This window comes from Lathamus discolor, chromosome 3 (genome assembly GCF_037157495.1).
Source record: "Lathamus discolor isolate bLatDis1 chromosome 3, bLatDis1.hap1, whole genome shotgun sequence".
Classification (NCBI taxonomy): Eukaryota; Metazoa; Chordata; class Aves; order Psittaciformes; family Psittacidae; genus Lathamus; species Lathamus discolor.
In genome coordinates, this window is record NC_088886.1 from 20,852,863 (window position 1) to 20,872,348 (window position 19,486).

Below are 19,486 nucleotides of genomic sequence, written 5' to 3' on the forward strand. Positions count from 1 at the left end.
AGTGTCGCACTTTGGAGCACCCTGCAGCTGGCAGAGCATGTTGTTGATACCATTTCGGGCTGCGCTTCCTAGGGATTTTTATTTTTAAAGCAGATTAAAATACAAAACCCTCTTCATTAGTGACAGGTTGACTTTTCACGGAGCTCCTCTATGGAACAGGACCCTGCTGACCCACTGTACTGGAGCTGGCTGGGACCTCAGCTCAGCCAACTTGCCCCTATCTGTCCCTGGAGCCCAGTGCAGGTGGTGGGGACAGCGTTTTTCCACAGGGCTTCACTGATCCATGCTGACCGCTGGGGAATGCCAGGGCCAAGGGAGCTCAGTTTTGCAGCTGCCCCAGAGGCTGTGTTTTCCAGAGGTCACATCCCTGAATCCATGTGCCTTTCCACATTATGTCTCTTCTGCCCTAGCTCCTTGACCTAGCTCCACAGCAGCTTTCCTGTCCTTCTGTCTCTGCAACACGCTCAGCAAATCCCAAAGCTCACCTGGCAGGTGCCAATGCAGCCTGGGCTCCTCAGACCTGAGCCCAGTTTCCTGGACTCCCCAGCCCAGAGCAGCATCACTGGGTACCTCCTTATCTCAGCTTATTATTTAGTTTCCCTTTTCCCTGGCTGCTCTGCCTCCCTTCCTACTGCCTTATTCCCCCTTGCAAGCCCCCACATCTTGTCCAGCCTGGCCGGTGTGCTCCTAGGATGCTGGCACAAGAGAAAAACAGTGATTCACCAGCATTTAGGTCCTCTCTCTCTCCTGGACAGTGGCAAATCTCCCAGGAATGCCTCCATAGGGTCTCCAGCAAGGTCCCTTCCACCCTTTTACAGGCTCCTCTCCATAGGGCAGGCTGTGCTCTCAAAATGACGTGCCTGGGACAAGAAATCTGACCTGCACACAGGGAAAAGAGATGCTTGGGAGAGCTGAAGCAGCACCAGACTCCCCGATGCCCAGGCACACCACTATGGGGGACCCAGGGCAACCAGCCCCTCATGCCTCAGCATCTTCCCCCAGGGCTCAGCCTCACTGTGAGGCACTGGGCCAGTGGTGTTCCACTCCATGCTGGGGACTGAATCCAAAACATCCTTAAGCAGGTGATTGCAAGAGAGCAGGCACAGCCCCTGTCATGGGGCCATTTAAGGCAGGAGATGGTCTCTGGGCACGGAAAAATTCAGCAGCTGGAGCCCTGCCAGCCTCCCCCTGGAAAACGTTCCTGTGGAGGGAGGGTTCAGCTCCAGGGTCACCAGGGAGGGCTGGAGGATCACTTGACAGAAATGAAGCCGAAGCATCCATAGCTGTGCTCACAGGCAGCTCCATCTGTGCCACTGCCCCAGGCTCATGGGGGGACCTAGCTACACTGCAGCAGCCTGGGATACGCAGCACAACCTTTGCAGGCACCACTCGCTGCAGAGGCACGGTGAGGAGGACGGAGCCTGCACCGTGAGGCAGCCTGCAAAGCTGCTGGTGCCATCACAGACATACAGCTGGGACAGCCCTGTCCCCCATGGGGTGATGCGGGTGGGATGCAGGGGAAGAGCCCCAGCCAAGGGCATGGAGCGGTGCAGGAGCTGCCCTCATCTGTGCAGCCTCAGGCAAGCTCAAACCCTAAGCAGGGTGTGCTGTTTCATTATTTCAAAGACTACTTCTGTGGCACAAGTGATGTACCCACCCTGAGGAGAAGCATACGCACCTGGAGGCAGCTCTGAGCCCCTGGGGAGGGTACCATGCCATGCATAGTTTGATATTCAAATATCTCCAGTGGAGGTCTACATCAGTCACAGTTATTTCAGTCCTGGCCTCTCACCTTTTCCAACCTTCCTTCCAAACAGCTTTAGCAGTGTGTTCAGACATTCAGAGCCTGGCAGATGCTAAACAGATCCGCAGTGGGGTCCCTTGCAAAGGGCAGGGGACAGCCAAGCCAACATACACAGAGCTTGTAGTGCCATGGAATCCAGCTCCTCATTCCTACATTTCAGCAGAGGGGCTCAAAGCATTCACCATCTTACAGCCTCCCAGAGGCCAGTGGCACCTGGGGACACCAAATTGTGAGGTGAGGGAGGTCTTGTTGTGTGGACTCCAGAGTGGGAATTAAGATGTGCTCACAAACGGCTTTTGCATCCTTGACCTTAGATACTGCTCATCCCTGCCAGGAGAGCCCCGTCAGCCACGTAGCCCCAGGATGGCTGAGCAGTGACTCCACAGTGCACATTCCCTCTGACTGGCAGGAACGGACGGTGACGTGGCGGGTCCCGTGGCAGGTCCCGCTAGGGCTGTTGTGCCGGCAGGCAAGTCATTCCCCTGCAGGCAAAGTCTGGGCCACCCAGGCAGGGCTGAGCTGCCCTTTGGACTGTGGGCAATGCGCTCACACTGTGACAGAGTACACACTGTGCCGTCCTGGGTGGACGCAGTGCCAGTGCTGCAGTGGCAGCTGCTCCACGCCAGAGCCCATTGGGGTCTCCCAAGCACCAAGTGGGTGCCAGGCCTATGGGTCTTGGCCCTGCATCAGCGCTGCCAAGGGTGTGGAGCCATCGCCAGGGTGATCCCCTTGTCTGGTGGCTGAGCACACCATGGGGGACTATGGCTCCTATGCTGGCATCTCCCAGAAGGGCTTTGCCTTGTCATGGCTGACATCATGCAGCACAGCTTGGGGATGCTGAGAGTCATGGACCAGCAGCAGCCTCCAGCCTCTCTCTGCCTCCAAGGGGGACTTTGGTGGCTACAGCAGAGGAGATTTCAAGGAGCACAAAAAGCACCCCTCGCCTGTGTTCTCTCCCCCTCCACTGGAGTTTCCAGATGGACCTGACCACATGGAGGCAGCATCATGTCCCAGCCTCAGCCCAGCTGCTGTTCTGGTCCCTAATGCATCATGGCAGTGCACAAGAGCACAGCATTGCCCTGCTCCTGCCTGTGGGAGGTGATGTCCCTCCGCTGTGGCGGCCGTGGCACTTCTCACTGAGCAGGAGGGGTGTGCTGCCCTCCGGACCTTTCTCTTGCAGGCCCCTGATTTACTTTGCAACTTTGGGAGAATGACAGTTTGTTCAAAATCTTGAGTTTCCCAGATCCTGGGTTTCAAGGCAATGCCAGCAATTGCAGGAGCTGGCAGCATTCCCTGTCCCTGTTGGCACCAGCTTGTGTCCACGAAGGCACGCACACTGCTCTGTGCAAAGTGGGGGGATTGGAGGTAGGGCAGCTAAAACTGGGTCCAGCTCCATCCTGGCTTGGAGGCTGCTGGCTTCACCCCTTGCCATGGGATACCTGCATGGGTGAACAGCTGCTCCTGCCCCGCGGAGCAAGTGCAATGATATGGGACAGGAAGGTGGCACTTTTTAGATGTGGCTCAGCCTGAGGCCTCTCTGAAGGCACACCATTAGTGTGGGAGTTACCTGCTGCTCTGCACGTACCTGCAGAAGGTGAGGTCCTGCTTGGAGAGTCCCCTGCAGCAGGCACTGACTGGCTCCTGTCCTAGTGAAGGGAAATATGAGAGGGCTGTGGGAATAAAACAACCATCAGCTCTTTTGCCTGCTCCCACTGTGACAGGATTGCCACAAACACCCCTCCCTGAAGCACAAACAGGGCAGTGTTTGGAGCTGCTCTACCCCTGCTGAGGCCTCTCAGGTAAGTCCAAAGTAAGCAGCTCCTCTGCAGCAAGCAGCTCTCCAGGGCTGGGAAGGCTCTGACCTGAGCACAAACACACACACACACACACACACTCGGGGAAGATGCCTCTTGCCCCTGCAAAGCACCCCCTCACCCATCCCATTTTGTTCCCCAGTCCTGTTGCTGCATGCTAGCTCCGTCCCTTTGGTGAGGACATGATCAGTGCACCAGATGGGTGTCCCTGGATAGGTGTTACTCAGCCACTGCTCAACCGTGACTTCTTGTTTTCCTCCTCCACTTCTTGAGGGTGCCAGCAGGCTCAGGGAGCAGAGCAGGACTGAGCTGTGAGCAGGCAGGAGCTGCACGGGAAAGGTGACTCGTGCCTGTAGCATCACACCCACATTCCCCAACATGGGTGCTGGAGCCTGGTTTGGCCAGGAAAGCAGGTGCCTCTCTGGGCTGGGACAGGGAGTGGGGCTTGGGCCATGGTCTGGGGTTACTCACTGAGCAGCGAGGACAGACACACACGCATGCACAGAGAGTTCCAGGCCAAATCCCACCAACTGGCTGTGCCCTTCTTGGCGGCCGCTTAAGGATGGCACATTAGGGCTGCAAAGACGGTCCTCCGGGAGAGCCCCTTTGCCACGGTGCGAGGGCACAGCTGCTGCCGGGACCACGGCAGGGCCTCGCAGCCCAACCCAGGAAGGAGGAGCATCCTTCCTTCCACGGGCTGGCAGCACCTCCTGCAGGTGCCCACCCAGCTGTTTGGGGTGTGGGCAGGGAGACACAGGCAGGAGCGAGGCAGGGGCAGGAGCACCTGCAGGCAGATCCTGCGTGCAGGGTGAGGGCTGTGGCATGCCGGATGGCCAGATCCTGGCACGGAGCTGGGGTCTCCACAGAACCCCCCCCCCAAAAAAAAAAGCTGGCTGCAGGGAGGAGCCTGCCTGCCTGGCGAGGGGAGAGCAGCCGCGGCGTGCCTGGCAGTGCCCAGCGCGGCTGCTCCCTCCTCATCCCTCCCGCTCTCATCAGGTCCTCCCTGCCCCGGGCGCCGTCCGCATCCCCGCACGGCGCCGTCTGCCGGGGCCTCCGGCCGGCTGGTGGCGGCCCAGAGCGCCCGGCGTCCCTTGCGCCGCGGCCGGGGCGAGGAGGAGGCGGTGGGACCGGGACCGGGGCCGGAGCCGGAGCCGGAGCCGGGGCAGAGGGTGCGTGTGTGGCGGCGGAGCCCCTCACATCCACGCTCCCCGCCTGCCCCGGGGAGATGGAGCCGGTTGCCGGGCGACGGTGGCAGAAGGTGCTGTACGAGCGGCAGCCCTTCCCGGATAACTACGTGGACCAGCGGTTCCTGGAGGAGCTGCAGAAGAACGTGCACGCCCGCCAGTACCGGTACCAGGCCGTCGTCTTCCAGTCGGGAGTGGTGGCGCAGCAGCTGTGCAGCGTCTGCGTCTTCGTTGTCACCTGGTGGTACATGGACGCTGGGATGCTGAGCCCGCAGGGGCTTTTCGGGGCGGCCCTGGTCTCCTCCCTGCTCGGCTATGTCCTCTTTGATGCCGTGGACGGCGGGGCTGGGCGGTGGCAAAGCGGCAGGACACGGTGGGCTGACCTCAAGAGCACACTGGTGTTCACTGCTTTCACCTATGGCTTCTCTCCGGTGCTGAAGACGCTTACTGAGTCCATCAGCACTGACACTATCTATGCCATGTCAGCTCTCATGCTGCTTGGTCACCTCATTTTCTTTGACTATGGTGCCAATGCTGCCATCGTCTCCAGCACACTGTCCCTCAACATGGCCATCTTTGCCTCGGTGTGCCTGGCCTCCCGCCTGCCACGTTCCCTCCACGCCTTTGTCATGGTCACCTTTGCCATGCAGATCTTTGCCCTCTGGCCCATGCTGCAGAAGAAGCTGAAAGCCCTGACGCCTCGATGCTATGTGGCGGTGACGGTGCTCTTTGCGCTGGCAGCACTGGCGGGGCTGGCCACCATCTCCACTGTGGGCGCCGTGCTCTTCACATCACTGCTGCTGGCCATCTGCGGCCTCTGCCCTTACTGCCTCATCCGCCTGCAGCTGCTCAAGGACAACATCCATGGGCCGTGGGACGAGGCTGAAATCAAGGAGGACCTCTCCAGGTTCCTTATGTAGGTCCCAAGGGGACCCTCTGCTGTGAGCAGTGCAAAGGTCCTTGCTGGGGGACAGCTGTGGGGGGGAAGGACACCTGTCCCAATAAAGCCTCTCACCCAATGAGGACCACCTTTGTGTTACCCTCAGCATCTGTTTCCAGACCTGACCTGCTTGGTTTTGGCAAAGGAAGTAGTTGAACCCCGCAGAGCGGGCAGCCCGTGCAGGAGCTCAGAAGCAGGCAAGCGAGGCAAGGTGTGCTCCAGCCATGCAGACCCATACTTGTGCTTGGGAGTGGGGGTAGAGGGCGTGTGGGCATCCTCTGAGCAGACATGCCGCTCAGAAACATCCATCTGACCCGGATGTCCCCACAGAATGCCCATGGAAGTCCTCAGCCCCAGGAACCTTGACTTGTGTGATGGGGACTGGCAGTGCTTCCCCGGGAGGGCTGAAGGAGAAGGGAGTTGGGTAAAGACTGCTGTGGGCAGAGCGGAGGTGCAGGGTGGTGAGTGCTGCTGGACCTGCAGGCCTGAGCATGAGGGCGTTGGGATGGGTGGTTGCTGATGCCAGAATAGCCTCACAACACTGCCAGACACCACAGTAACCTAAGTCCTTTAGAAGAGGGAGGTGTGAGGGGGCAAGACGCCTCCCTGCCCTTTCTAACCCCCTCCCAGAGATGGATCTGGTCTTGCTGCAGAGCCAGACCCCGAGCCAAAGGGATGGAGCTCAGTGCACGCCCCTGCGGGTGCACCCACCAGCTGGATGCCAGGCTGCTCGGGACACTGACTGGGCCCATTGCAGTCCGGTCCAGCACCGCCTGTCTGTCGCCGTCTGTTCAGCACCACACACAGCACAACAGAGGGCGCTCCAGGCAAACAAGTCCCGCTGGAGCTGGAGAGGCCAGCCCAGCTTCCCTGGAACTTCCCTTTCCCTGCTCCCGTCAGGGACAGTCCCTTGGCTGCCGGGCCCAGGTCCGGCGGCAGGCAGCACCGCGAGGGAGATAGGGTGCACAAGCTTGCCCCAGCCGCACCACACAAGGACGCGTTGGGCATTACCTGGGTTTCTGTGCAACCTCTCTTGGAGAAGCACAGCTCTGATTTACCCCGTCCCTCAGCGCTGGCGTCTCACCTCCGCCAGCGGCGCTCCTTGGGCCGTCTCGGAAATGAGCAGTCCCCGGCGGAGTCCCCAACACCTCCAGTGCTTTGTTACGGCTCCTGCCAAGCGTTAGATGTTGCTGTTGTCGTTATGGTGACGACTACATCTCACTTTGGTTTTAATTAAAACCTGCGGAAGTTTAGCGCCTGTGCTCCAGTCTCGCAGGGAGCGCAGAGCAGCCAGGTGCTCGCAGTCCAGATGACATGTTCTGGTTCTGGGGAAAGAAAACTGTTTTCGCAAGGTTTCCGGGAAAGCTGCTCAGTGACTGAGGTGTCCATCTCGCACCAATGCCACTGTAACACCACAGTCCAAAAGTGATTCACGGAGTTCACTGGTAGGGCAAGGCGGAAGCGTAAACCAAAAGTAAATCAGATCTAGCCTGCCTGGTGCCTGTTAATGTCTGTCACAACAGAGACTACAGGAAAGCAGAGTTTCTGCTGCACCCATTCCCCCAGGGAGAAATATTTTTCCCCAAAATACTCTTCCCAAAATCAGACTCTCAAACCAGCTCTGGGTTAGGACATTCAACTGCCAGGACATTCCAGGTGGAGAAGGGCACAACATTGCCTCAGCCACAGCTGGAGCCCAGTGGATCAGCTGAGCAGATTCCTGCACTTTGATTGATGCAGCAGGCCCTATCTGCCCAGCTCCAGGCAGGATGCAGGATATGTTCTGCCCACCATAGGCAGTTCCATCCTTGCCTACAGCCCCAGGCCTCTTTGCTCTGTGCAGGTCCTTCCCTTCACTGTCTCCTTAGCCTCAGTCCTTGCCCAGAGATCCCTGGGGAAAGACTTAGACCTGCTTATCTTGCCCACACAGATACTCTGCTCTCCCTAACCTGGGGGATGAAAATATAAAACCCAGTCCATGGCTTGGATGCACAAAGGGACCTAGAAGGAGGGTAAGATGCCAGAGAGAGCCAGGGCCAGGAGAGGAGGTGACAAGATGGCCAGGCAGAGCTTCACCTAGGGACATCTCTGACCTTCGCCTGGGGACACATACTCTGCAATGCTGCTGAATATGTGGCCATTACGAGTATGTCTTCATGCCTGAGCTTAGAATATTCTCTAGAACGAAACTTGGCCATAACTCTATGCCCAGCTCAGCAGTAAAGCTGGATGCCTTTTGAGCATTGGCTACCTGAGCCTAACATTTTGGGGTTTCTCTGCTGAAGCAGAGAACTGAGACCAAAGAAATAGGCCCTTCTCAGTTTGTATGCAACCAGCTCATCATCAACCAGCTCCAAAGAGTTAAATGTTATTATGCATTATAAAGAAGTGCATTTTCAGTCTCTTAAGTTTCCAAGTCCACTGAGATGGAGTACTTCAAGGGGACATTTTCTTTAGATTTGAAGTTGGCCAAATGCGAGTAATTATAAATTGGCTGGGGATAAGCTTTGCTCCTGGGGGAGCTGCTGACACGTGCCGTCTGGAATCTCCATCTACAGCCACTGCTGCAGGGAAAGGCAAGCATCAGCCAGCCACAGTGTGCTGTCGAGGGCCTGTGTCCCTACCCACATGGGAGACTGGATCTGGGAAACCTGGAAAGAGTGAAGCTTTAGTCTTTGAAGGTAAGCCCTTTGCACCTCTTCATTCTTACAGTAATCACTAAGCTTTTCTCAGCTTTGTGATGTAAGAGGCAACAACAATGCCGTGAATGATCAGGAAAGCAAAATAGGATTTTGGTCCTAACCTATCCACTGAAAAGCAACCCAGGATGCATAATGCCACCAGCTGGTGGGGCTACCTTAGCCTTCTCTCTCTTGCCACAGAACATATACCATTGCAGGGTGGAAATAGCACAGACAAGGTTAAACAGCTTCTACAGAAAGTCATTCCACGAGTTGGTGCTAAAGAACGTGCCAGGTTTCCCAGAGCACCAGTACCTTTTTCTTTACACTTACTAGATTTTAGGAATAGCTACCAGAAAATCATGAAGTTTGTAGTCCTGTTTCCAACAATACTTTTTGTCAAATACTTCAGAGGAAGGTAAAGGTTTCTGTGAAAGGTTTAATGCTATTAAATACCCCAAGAAAGAAGTTTGTGCCTTACAGCCTAATTCATGGAGGCCAGCTGGCAGCTAGGAAGGCAGCAGCAGCTCTCAGTTGGAGTGTGGTAGGTAAGGCCGTACAACTAAAACATCAGAAACCTTTTGTTGCTGGTTCATCTGATGTCCCAGAGCGAATGCAGTGAGAGCTTCCCCCAGTGTGGAACAGATTTTTCTAACAACCTGGAAAAAAAAGCAGCTTGTGAAATCCAGCCTGTGCCCATTCCCTTTTACCTGAGAGGTGAAGCATGGCCAGAACCTCCTCAAGAGCTTGCTGGCTACAAACACTCTCACTTCTAAAGTAGTCCTGAAAAGACACAGTTCCTGAAATCTGCTGAGGTGGTTTTGCCTCTACCTGACAGCAACGAGTTCCACAGTTGAACGATGTGGCCAGCCTGAGCTTCCCTCTTCATCTCCTACTCTTAGGACACTTGTGTTCATGTGACTGCTAGGAGCCTCCATTTCTCCCTTTGGCCAGGGTGCTGGGAAGCACTTTGTGCATTATTGTACTCTTTCCAGCTCCAGTAATTCCCACTTTAGCACATACAGTTCAAGAGTCTAGCAGGAATGAATATTTATCTCCCTCTCCTAAGAATTGCTGTACTTGGGGTACTCCCCACTTATTGCTGACACCATTGTTGTTTCTTCTGTTGTAGTCTACCAAAAGACAAAGTCCGAGTAAGGAGAATAAAAAAATCTGTGTAGAGCTCTCTGGGCTCCTTATAATTTGAGCAAACTCAGTGTCTGGTATTTACCAGCACATACAGGTAGCTGAGCAACTCCCTGGACATCTAAGAGGTCAGCAGGGATGTAAATCAGCTGGAACAAGAGGAATTGCCCAAATTCAGCAAAGCTGTGTCAGAGCTGGCTTGAAACTGAGTACAACCTGTGTGTTGTCAGGCCCCTGCCACATACACAATGCTGATCTCCTTAACCCTTCCTTCTACTTCCTTCTACCATCCCCTAAGTAGCACCACTGCAGCTCCCTCTCCCCATGAACATACTACAAAGGTGGGTCTTGTTTGTGCTCCTGAAACAACAGGTCGGAGTCCTGATGCTGTATTGCGCCTCCAGGTCCTTTGCAGTGCCTCAATCAACATGAATCGTTTGTGAGATATCACTTCTTTGTTTTCATGTGAGAAAAAAGTCAATAAAACCCATCAGTTTTCCCCTTTTTTAGACTTCTCATATAGTTCTCTGGCATCCAAACAAACATATCTTCTAAATGTTAAATCCCAGAATCTATCTTTCCCATAGGGACAAACATTCAGAATCCCAGAGGTAGCTACTTACAGCTATTTGCGCTCAGATGCTCCACTGAGCTCAGCTTGCAAGGAATTCAGAGGTTTAACTTGAAAAAAACAATTGGTCAGAGCAGCTGTGACTTATTTATAAATCTGTGGATTTATCAGCCTGGAAATTGCTGCAATCTTCTCCTTTGACTTTCCATTCAGCCAGGTGCTGCCGCTGGTGTATTAGACATGTTTTAAGACTGTTGTTGTTAAAGCAGCTGGCTATTCTTCCTGCTAACACTAAGCCAAAGCTGTTTATATGGAGCAATCCTGGTGCAATTCTAATGAATTCAGAAGCAGTGGTGGAATCCCAGCAGAACATCCTCCTCCATCACACCAGAGAGTGGGACGCTCCACACAGCCCAGGCAATTTCTTCTGTGGGGTGTGAATGGCTGCATCTGAGAAAGAGTGGATGAACCCTTCAATGGAAAACCAGCGCACATTCGTTTTGTAGTCAGAATTTTTATTTTCTTTATATCCAGGCTTGTCATTGACATCTGAAAATAAAATCTGTCATTTACAAACAGGCCAGTGCAAATGAAAAATAATTTTGTCCAATTTTAAAAAAAAGATTGCACAGGAAAAAAAAAAAGATTGCACAAATTGGGTTAGGATGATCTTCCTGGAACAGCTGGTGGAGGTCGCCTAGGAAAAAGACAAAAATTAACCCCAAATTCACGGGAGGTGGGAAGGGGCAGAGAAGAGATTTTAGGTCAAGATACAATAAAATGACTCATATAGAAGATTATCTTAAAAAGAGTTAAGAGAAAAAGGCACAGAACATGCACATTAAGGAAAAGAGCAAGAGCAAGATTAGAATCAGCTGGCTATCAGCACAGCCTCAGCTTTCATCCTCACCGCTTCCCAGCTGACTCACTGGCGCCAGAGAAATGGGACAGTTCACATCACGAGTGTGGAGGTTGCTGGTCACAGGCTTTCTAATTTTCTTGCAGCAAGTAATATCCTCTGGAAAAGCTTTTCCCCGGTCAACCTTAAAATTTGCACCACTATCTGCTGCCAACACTGTTCTTGGAGTAGACCTTTTCTAAGTGAGATTCTGATGAAATCAGGAATCATCAAACAAGATGGCCTATGGGCTGGATTGGGGTATCTGGGGGGGATTGCTGGGAAAGGTTAAAAACATGGGTGGTGGCAGTCTAATGAATCTACTGCCAACCCTGTCAGGAGAGATCCTTGGCAGTCTTTGGCCCAGTGCAGCAGTTAGAGGAGAGTGGATGCTCCTCCTGTTACCCAGCTTAGAGCACTACTGACATGTTGCTGACCAACACACCAAACTTGTACATACAGAGTATGTAACGTACTCCAGCCACACAGGACATGTCTGACACTGCTGTTCACTTGAGGGGGTGTGCACAGACTACCTCAGGCATAGCCATTTATGACTATTAAAAAATAATCTCCAAATGTTACCACAAGTTACAGCAAGCAAGTGAATACAATGGGATATTTGCTGCTTTGTTGATCCCACCTTTTGCATCCCCTTTCCCAAAACCTAAGGACCAACATAGTGACTGTTATGCTCAGTGAAAAATGTCCTCTCCAACAGGAAGCTGTTGTGCTTCTTGTGCCATACAGACCATCTCCTGCAAGCACCAACTCCAGTTACTTGGCTCCTACTGATCTGAAGGAGGAATTGAGTAACCAAGACATCTGCACATTCATACACAACCACTTTAAGGGGAAATCCCTTCCAGACATAACATGTACACATGCACATTTTTACTCTAGCTCTTGCTCTGGAGGACTCAGTCTGGCCTTCTCCTCAGCTCTGAATCTCCCCAAAACATGCTTTTCCCAGCAATGAAATGGATACCAGGTACTACTTGCAAAACACTCATCCATTTCCCAGCAAAATGTCTCTGCAGTACTCCAAGCCCCTTGCGGGGCAGTGGGCTGAATGCTTCCCATGGGTTCTATACCTCCCTCTCCCCTTTGATGACATCTCCAGTGATCTCAATACAACATGCATCTCTGATATGCAGTCCTCACTGCAGACCCAACAGAGGCAGAGTGTGGCATGCCGAGATGTTAGTGTGAGAGACCGAAGACGACTCATGCACATCCAGGAAGTAATAATAAAAGCCCATCAAGAGTTACAGTTTATTTCAGGTTCAGAAATGCAGCTTAACATTTTTACAGCAGGTGTATGTGATGGTCAATAATGACCATGATTTCAGGAATCAACTTGTTGTGCTCAAAGGTCAACACCAGGAACCATTTACAGATTATGAAACCAAAGGTGGATGTTTTTGGCTCATGTGAAGTAGGGCATTAACATACAGAGCAAAATTCAGAAAGAAATTAAGCATTTGCTTCTTACAAAAAGCAGTCATCGTTTACACCATCCTGGAAAAGTAAAGAGACAGGCAGTAAAGAAAATGGCCGGCAAGACGGGACAAATCATATATCAAGCAAGAGTGGAGGACTGTCTGGACGGGAGGAGCCATCGGTATCACCTCGCCTGCAGACAAAGCAAGAGGAAAGACAGGCAGAGTAACATTCATTTACACAAGGGAGCTGTTCTGCTAGAGCCTGGGGAGGAGGAGGTTCAGTGCCACAGCAGGAGGAACTGTGCCATGAGCACACAGAGAGGTTGGACACCTCCCCAGTGTCACAGATACAAAATAGGTCTGCTTTCAATTCAGGAGGTTTGTACTATTGTAACACAGAAAGACAGAACTAGCCAGTAATCTCAATATGCTGTATAGACATTGTTTAATGTAGCTAATTGCAATATAGTATTTTCTATGTTATACTTTAATACGAGATGCCATAACCTGTAATGTATCTCCTTTAATATAATAAATAATCTACTTCTATGAGGCTTACTCAGAAAGTGCAACAAGATCAGGAATAAAATAAACACATTAACTATGTACATAAGCCTTTTCATTGAACATACAATCTTTTTAATCCTACCGGAAGATCCCTTGAGATCAAAGGCCAAGAGCTATTTACGGCATGTACGAGCTCTTCAGCTGTTGGTCAGCCATGATGAGGTAAGGTGGAACATGTTCTCCAGGCAGAGACCCAGGCTTAGCCTAAATGCAATACTAGATGAGCACTCTCCTGAAACTTAGCTACGTACATCACCCACCTAATTACATACCTCACGTAAGATCCTGCTGTTGCTTAACAGGAGTCTTCACTACTCCCTGGCAATCTTCTGAGCTTTGCCAGAGGGAAGCAAAGAAAGGGAGAGCAACCCATGCTTCTCAGATATGGGAGTTCAGACTTAGCTCACCCTGCGTAAGGGAGCCTGCAGAGGGGGCAGTGGCCAGTCAGAGGTAGCCAGTCCCTCTAGCAGACCCACATGGCGCTTGTACTGCTGTCCTTTGGGCATGGAGCAAGTTGCTGCCAAGGCTGCTCTGAGAACAAGGGACGGGAGACACATGACTTGCCAGCATGAAGAGGCAGAGGAACAAACCAAACCCTTCCAGAAGGAAATGGGCTGAGGCTGGGAGGACAGTACTTATTCCACTGGATATGGCAATTTCTTGGGAATCATTTAGTATTTTTCCTAGAAAAAACAGTTCTGTGTAGTTTATTCTGAAAAGCGTATATGCAAGAAGTTAGAGGTGAAATCATCAAACTCTGGATCTGTGCTCAAGGTTAATTACTAACTTACATACCTAAAAGTATTGCATTAGGGGCACAGGGCCAGATTTAGGTGTGATCTGAATAAGGATGCAGAGGAAGGGAGGGCTGTGCAGCTATGTCCCACAACCTCAACATCAGGTGCAGAACCAGATGGTGCTGATGATGGGGCCACAGGCACCTCACTGCCTCCTTCTCCTTCGGATGTGAATCCACCCTTGAAAGCTTCTTTTACAAGTTAGGATTACTGCTGAGAAATACAATTTCCTTGGGGGCAGAGTTAAGGACAGCGCTGAATTGTGCCACCTGCTTCATTATGCTTGTCAGAAAGAGTCATCAAAGTAAATTAAGGAGTCTCAAGTACAGAAGATTTTTAGGCCAGGATCTGTGTCATCTAATTGAGGCTCCTAACTTACCAACATTCCCGTCCTCATCTCCAATATAGCCACACCTATCTGAATCACCTTCTGGAGGTGCTGCCTCTTTCCACTGTACAAAGGGGATTTTGGACAACTAAATTGAGTGCTTGGGGTATGGGTGGGATAAACCCAGACCATGGCCTTGCCGTATCACTGAATGAATATCAAAATTTGGGGTTAAAATGACTTTCTGTGGCTGTGGCGCTAAGCCTGGCTTTCTCTCAGCAGGCAGCTGCCCGTCAGTAACAGAGAGTTCTGACAAACTATATACAGGTTTGCTGGCTAGACAACAGCAGGAACTACTATAACTGTTTAGAAAAATACATCCAATAGATGCACTGCTTGTTACAGCAGACTGCTACACAGCGGAAAACTGTGTAGAAGGCAAGAAAAATATGGGGGGATGTGTGTTTGGTAGTAAAAGTCAATAGGCTTGCAACTGTAGTTGGGTTTGCAACCTTTTTTGATTTGAAAGCTGATTCTGTGTGTTTGGTGTTGGTGGTGTGGGTCTGTTCTCCAAACAAACACAAGCCACTGAAGCAGTCTTCTGAGATCACCAAAATGCCGGTGCTCTGACAAAACTCCATCTTCACTGTGTTTCAGATATTGACCTCTAGACTCCCCAGACGAGTGTTACAAGTATGAGGTTGACAGGAAATTAAATTTAAGCTAACATACGAATCATGATGTTTTCCCAAGCTCGTCTCTCTTATGCAAGCTGAAACATGATTTGCTTCAGTGGTGAGCACAGCTAATCAGCAGTCTGGGAATACTTAATAAGCTAAATCCCCATTCACTGTGGGTCTTTGATTAGATTCTTCCTAATCATGGGGCTACAGCATACTGGAGCCCTACCTGCAGTCTCAATAAATAAATTTATTAGACTGATTATATTGGGTGCCTTTGAAACCACCAATTGCTTTGCCTAGGGATCTGTAACCATAATAGCAATAACAGCAATTAATTATTTTCTGAAGAGACAAGGCCCAGTTAATCTCTAGTTTAATTTTGTTAACTCAGTAAATTTTGAGCTGTAAGGGTGACACTGCCCCTAACTGTTTAAAGTGAAGTAATGCACTTAAGACAAAAGGTTTTTATAATGCGTTAATATATAACGTGCAAAACAGCAGGCAGAGAGGACCTCTGCAAGTGAACATCTGCTAAATTAATCCACTGGCAGGATGCACAGCTAAGCAATTCTAGTACCTATATGGATGAAGTGACCCTAATCTGAGGTGTGCAAGACTTCAAGTGACGCAAAGAGAAAATCTTTATATAGGGAGCATAGTGGAACTTTACCAACTAGTGCGAGCAATATCTCAAATCCAAACCAGACCCTTGGAAAGCTCAGATGCAAATCTAGGCTGTAGCTCTGTGAATTGGCTCAAACACTGGGCAGAGGAGCAGTAGCCTGTATACAGCTGTGCTGTGTTATATCATATATCATATTATATCATATCATGTCTCTGTATCTCCTTCTGTTTCACAAAATGACCAAAAGCAGCGCTCAGTTCTCTGGATCTTGCAGTGCAGTACATTTATACATATTTCATACATGCGCCCCCAAGGCTTCCCATGAGTTCAGTGGGAGTACGAATGTGAGCAAGCACTAGCAGAGGACAAAGTGAGCTGGCACACACTGCTCTGTCATGTACTGGTTCTTCAAAATGCCGTTTCATGTCCTTGCTGCAACACCACAGCCTGGCCATTATCAACCACCCAATCTATGTTTCATGTCAGCTGCCAATGTGGAAATAAAGTAAAATACGCATTGTCCCATACACACAATTCTTGTTTAACAGCACTCCTTAAAAACTAGACTTTGGATAAGGAGAAATTATAGGAGAAGCAGCCATCCAGCAAGCTTTTTGTAAGAGAGACATGGAAGTGTGGGGCCTTCAGAAGAGCTTGGTAAGACTGCATCACTTTTCTTTGCCCAGTTTAGCCATTAAAAGAGAAAGTGGATGTAACTGTGTAATTCCGAACAATAGAAAACCTGAAAGGTACAAATGAAAGCAAGATTCCTTTAAGAGAAGAGGGAAAAAAGAAGCAGGTCAAATCAACAAACACACACAAAGCCAAGCCCTCTGTTTTCTGTACAGGACTGTGAGCATTGTAGCCTGGGTGAAGACGTGTCAGTAAGTTAGCTAACATCAGCTATTGCAAAAGGAACAGTCAAGGCAGCACAGACCTTCCCAAAACATTTAAGATCTCATAAACAATGCAGAATGGACAGAGTGTATCAGTAAAATTGGTTACTTGCCTATAGATGTCCATACATGCGACTATACATTGGTTATTGCAACAGTTACCAAGCAATTTGTTTCCACATATTTGGTTAACAATGAATGGCATGCCAGAAACTTCTTTTAGTCTAACAGGGATGAATCTAATGGACGAATTACAGTGGGCCGAGTTGGTGAAGGGGGTGGTCTTCGACTGGAGAGAAAGAGAGAAGAAACAATAAGCACAAACACTAAGAACAAACCTGGCACCTTTTGCTCTCGCTACATGAACATTGACATGCTTCTAAACACAATGTTACTTCCATGTGCACTGAAGCATGATAGCCCTAATCACCCACAACAAGGAAGAAAGCAATGGGTTAGCCACATGCCTATCATGCCTTAGCCCTCTCATGCATCAAACAGCTCCTCTCTCTGGTCCGCATCGTGGGATTTCTCCGAACACAGTTACATTCTTGTGTCATGGACACCATCAAGGGAGGATCAATAGCCCTGTTTTCCCAAGGGTCAGTCCGAGCCTGGACAGCCACAGAGCAGTTTTAACATTTCAGAGTGGCCAGCTGGATTCCGGAAGAAAGCCCACAGCAACTCCAGCTGCTCTTTGCAGAAGCAGAAAAACCTGCAGCTTCTTGCACAGTTGGACCAACTGGAGCCAAGCCAATGTTGTCTGAATTTGAGGCACAAACTTTAAGCTTTATAGCAGTGGCCAGCTGGCATTATGAAAATGCTAGTTTTGGCTGTGGATTCCTTCATTTACCACTAATACATTCCTCTATCAACTTCAGTAACTAAGGGAGTCCCAGATTTTTTTCAGAAGGCTTACGAGTCTTTGTTCCCCTTTGCCAAATGGCCGATTCAGCACAGGCTCCAGGGTACTGAAACCCCCTGCATTTCAATTTGGACTCCATCACCATCTGGTAAGAGACCACATTGTGAGAGCTAGCAGCAGCACGATCCCTGAGCACATTCCACCTGCAGTCCAGGCTGAGACCTTCCCCTCCCTTGCTCCATCCAAGGGAGCTGTAGATTGATTTTCCCTGGTAGCTATGAAATTGCCTTTTACATTTTCGTGTGTATTTAGGGAACCTGGTTCACATCAGTGCTGTGTGGAGATAACTCCATCATCATAGTTACAAAGACTGCTTTATTAACATTCTATTCCACCTGGGCTAAAACACCCCACTGCTGACCAAAGCCTGTGCAGAATCTGAGATGGCAATACCCGTTTGGACTCCGGCGCCTGCACTAGCTCCAACAGTTCTGCCTAGCGCTGCTGTGCGCTGTATAAATATACCTAAGAGACTGTTCTTCACAGCCAGCCTGCTCCTTTAGCTAGCTATCCAGAACCCTCCTGCAGGGTTTTGTTGTGCAATTATTCCAATCTGTCTCTTAGAGTGCTTTTGTTCCCCATTTTCTTTAATGGGAAGTACCAGCTCTCACTTTATTCCTTAACCCAGCCCAGATCACCACGAGAGTGCACAGCTGCTCTAAGAGAGGCATGAACATGGGGTCTAAACAAAATGGAGAGCTGAGAGCTCTTCATTTCTTATCCAGCTTCAGCAGACTACATTAATGGCCAAGACAAATTGTACAGCCCTCTCTAATGCTGTCCTCCACCTGTGAAAGTAGGAACAGCTCCTGTCCCTGAAGATGAGCACAAAGGAAATGTGTCTCATTCTGTTGAAGCTAAATAGAAGATGAAAAGAATATAACAATGTGCTAATCATCTTTGAACTGAACATAATATATCAGACAAATTTACACTTGCCAAAAGCATTTTTCTTGGCTCAAAGTGCATCTTGTACAATATTCTCTGTTGGTGAAGAAATGAGAATTTTAATCCCTACCATACAACAAATACAAAATACGCCAACTGAAGCATTCAAGTAAATCAACAAGCTAAAAAAATAGGCGAAGTATAATTTCTTCATGGTGTATTTTTCTTACAGAGAAAATGTTACTCTGTAAACTATTGTTTCCTGTGTTGCTCCAGTGTAGGTCTTCTGGACCCACTTCCAAAATTTGTAGTTTCATAAAGAACCACTTCTAAGGCTCTGCATTTCTGCTGGGTTGCATTAAATTATTCCTTTGTTGAAATGCCTCACATTGCATTGCTTAGTGCTTACTGAAAACATTGTATCATGTGTATACAATTTACAAACAAGGGAAAATGCATACAGCTGTCTTCATATCAAATTTAAAAGGTATGAGCCCAAACATGCATTTTACCAGGTTAAATGCAGCACACTGGATTCAAATAATGTAATTTAGTCAAACGGCTATTTAGCCCAGCAGGGTCAGAAACTGGAGAGCACAGTGTGAGGATTTCCTGGTTATAATCAGTCAAACCAAACCTGAACCAAAATCAGGTCTGAGCCCTATTTCCTCCTTGAACCAGTGGTGCTGTTGCACTGTGACCACTATTCTGAACAGAAAAATTCCCCAGCAGGCTCTCATTTGCACTCCAGAGTACCACTTCAGGGGGTAGCTGATACCCCCTGGGGACCCTCTCTGAGGAGGAGCTGCTGCCACTGCAAGGGCCTGGGGTGCAGAACCACACTGCAGCCTTTCCGCTTCCCCGTGCAACAGGCAGAGCTGGGCCAGCCCTGTTCTCCCTGTGGCACTGCCCAACTGGCAGGTCTGCCTTGCGACGGGACCCCTCAGTCCAAGCTCTTCCCCACCACTTCACACTATGAGCCAGCCTTCTGTTGGCGATGCACACATGTACCTGGGATACTCTGCATACATATGCTTGTGGGTCTTCCCAGTAGGCTTGGGCAAGGATGTACATGAGGAATGGGCAGATCCCTCCTTAGCTTCAGTCCCCCTCCTCTGCCCTCTTAGGTGTGCTGCCTAGCTTCCATGCAGTTGCACGCTATTTCTTTCCAGCTCCTTAACTCAGCACAGCATGACTAGGTGAGCAAGACCTCTACCTGGAGACAAAGGTGCCTTCCGGAGGAGTGGCAGATGGAAAAGGCAGCACTTGAGTAAAGACCTGCAAAAGCACCATT

The 19,486-nt window shown here is 50.1% G+C and overlaps 2 protein-coding genes across 5 annotated transcripts in view; one reads left to right on the plus strand and one right to left on the minus strand.

Moving 5' to 3' along the window:
* Window positions 1-4,695: 4,695 nt before the first annotated feature.
* Window positions 4,696-5,830, plus strand: PIGC (phosphatidylinositol glycan anchor biosynthesis class C). Its single transcript, XM_065673967.1, has one exon. The coding sequence runs from the start codon at window positions 4,844-4,846 to the stop codon at window positions 5,720-5,722; it is 879 nt and encodes a 292-aa protein (XP_065530039.1). The 5' UTR covers window positions 4,696-4,843; the 3' UTR covers window positions 5,723-5,830.
* Window positions 5,831-10,638: 4,808 nt separating this feature from the next.
* DNM3 (dynamin 3) overlaps window positions 10,639-19,486 on the minus strand; it is a 187,710-nt gene continuing 178,862 nt past the window's right edge. For 2 of the 4 annotated variants that reach the window (XM_065673955.1, XM_065673952.1), the window contains one exon: window positions 10,639-16,668. In XM_065673955.1, the coding sequence (XP_065530027.1) occupies window positions 16,599-16,668 (70 nt within the window). In that variant the 3' untranslated portion in view covers window positions 10,639-16,598. The remainder of the gene's footprint in view (window positions 16,669-19,486) is intronic. The other 2 variants (XM_065673956.1, XM_065673954.1) reach the window with 2 other exon arrangements.

Excerpts from the sequence above, each read along its gene's own strand:
- PIGC (XM_065673967.1), top strand. The coding sequence starts at position 4,844 with ATGGAGCCGGTTGCCGGGCGACGGTGGCAGAAGGTGCTGTACGAGCGG.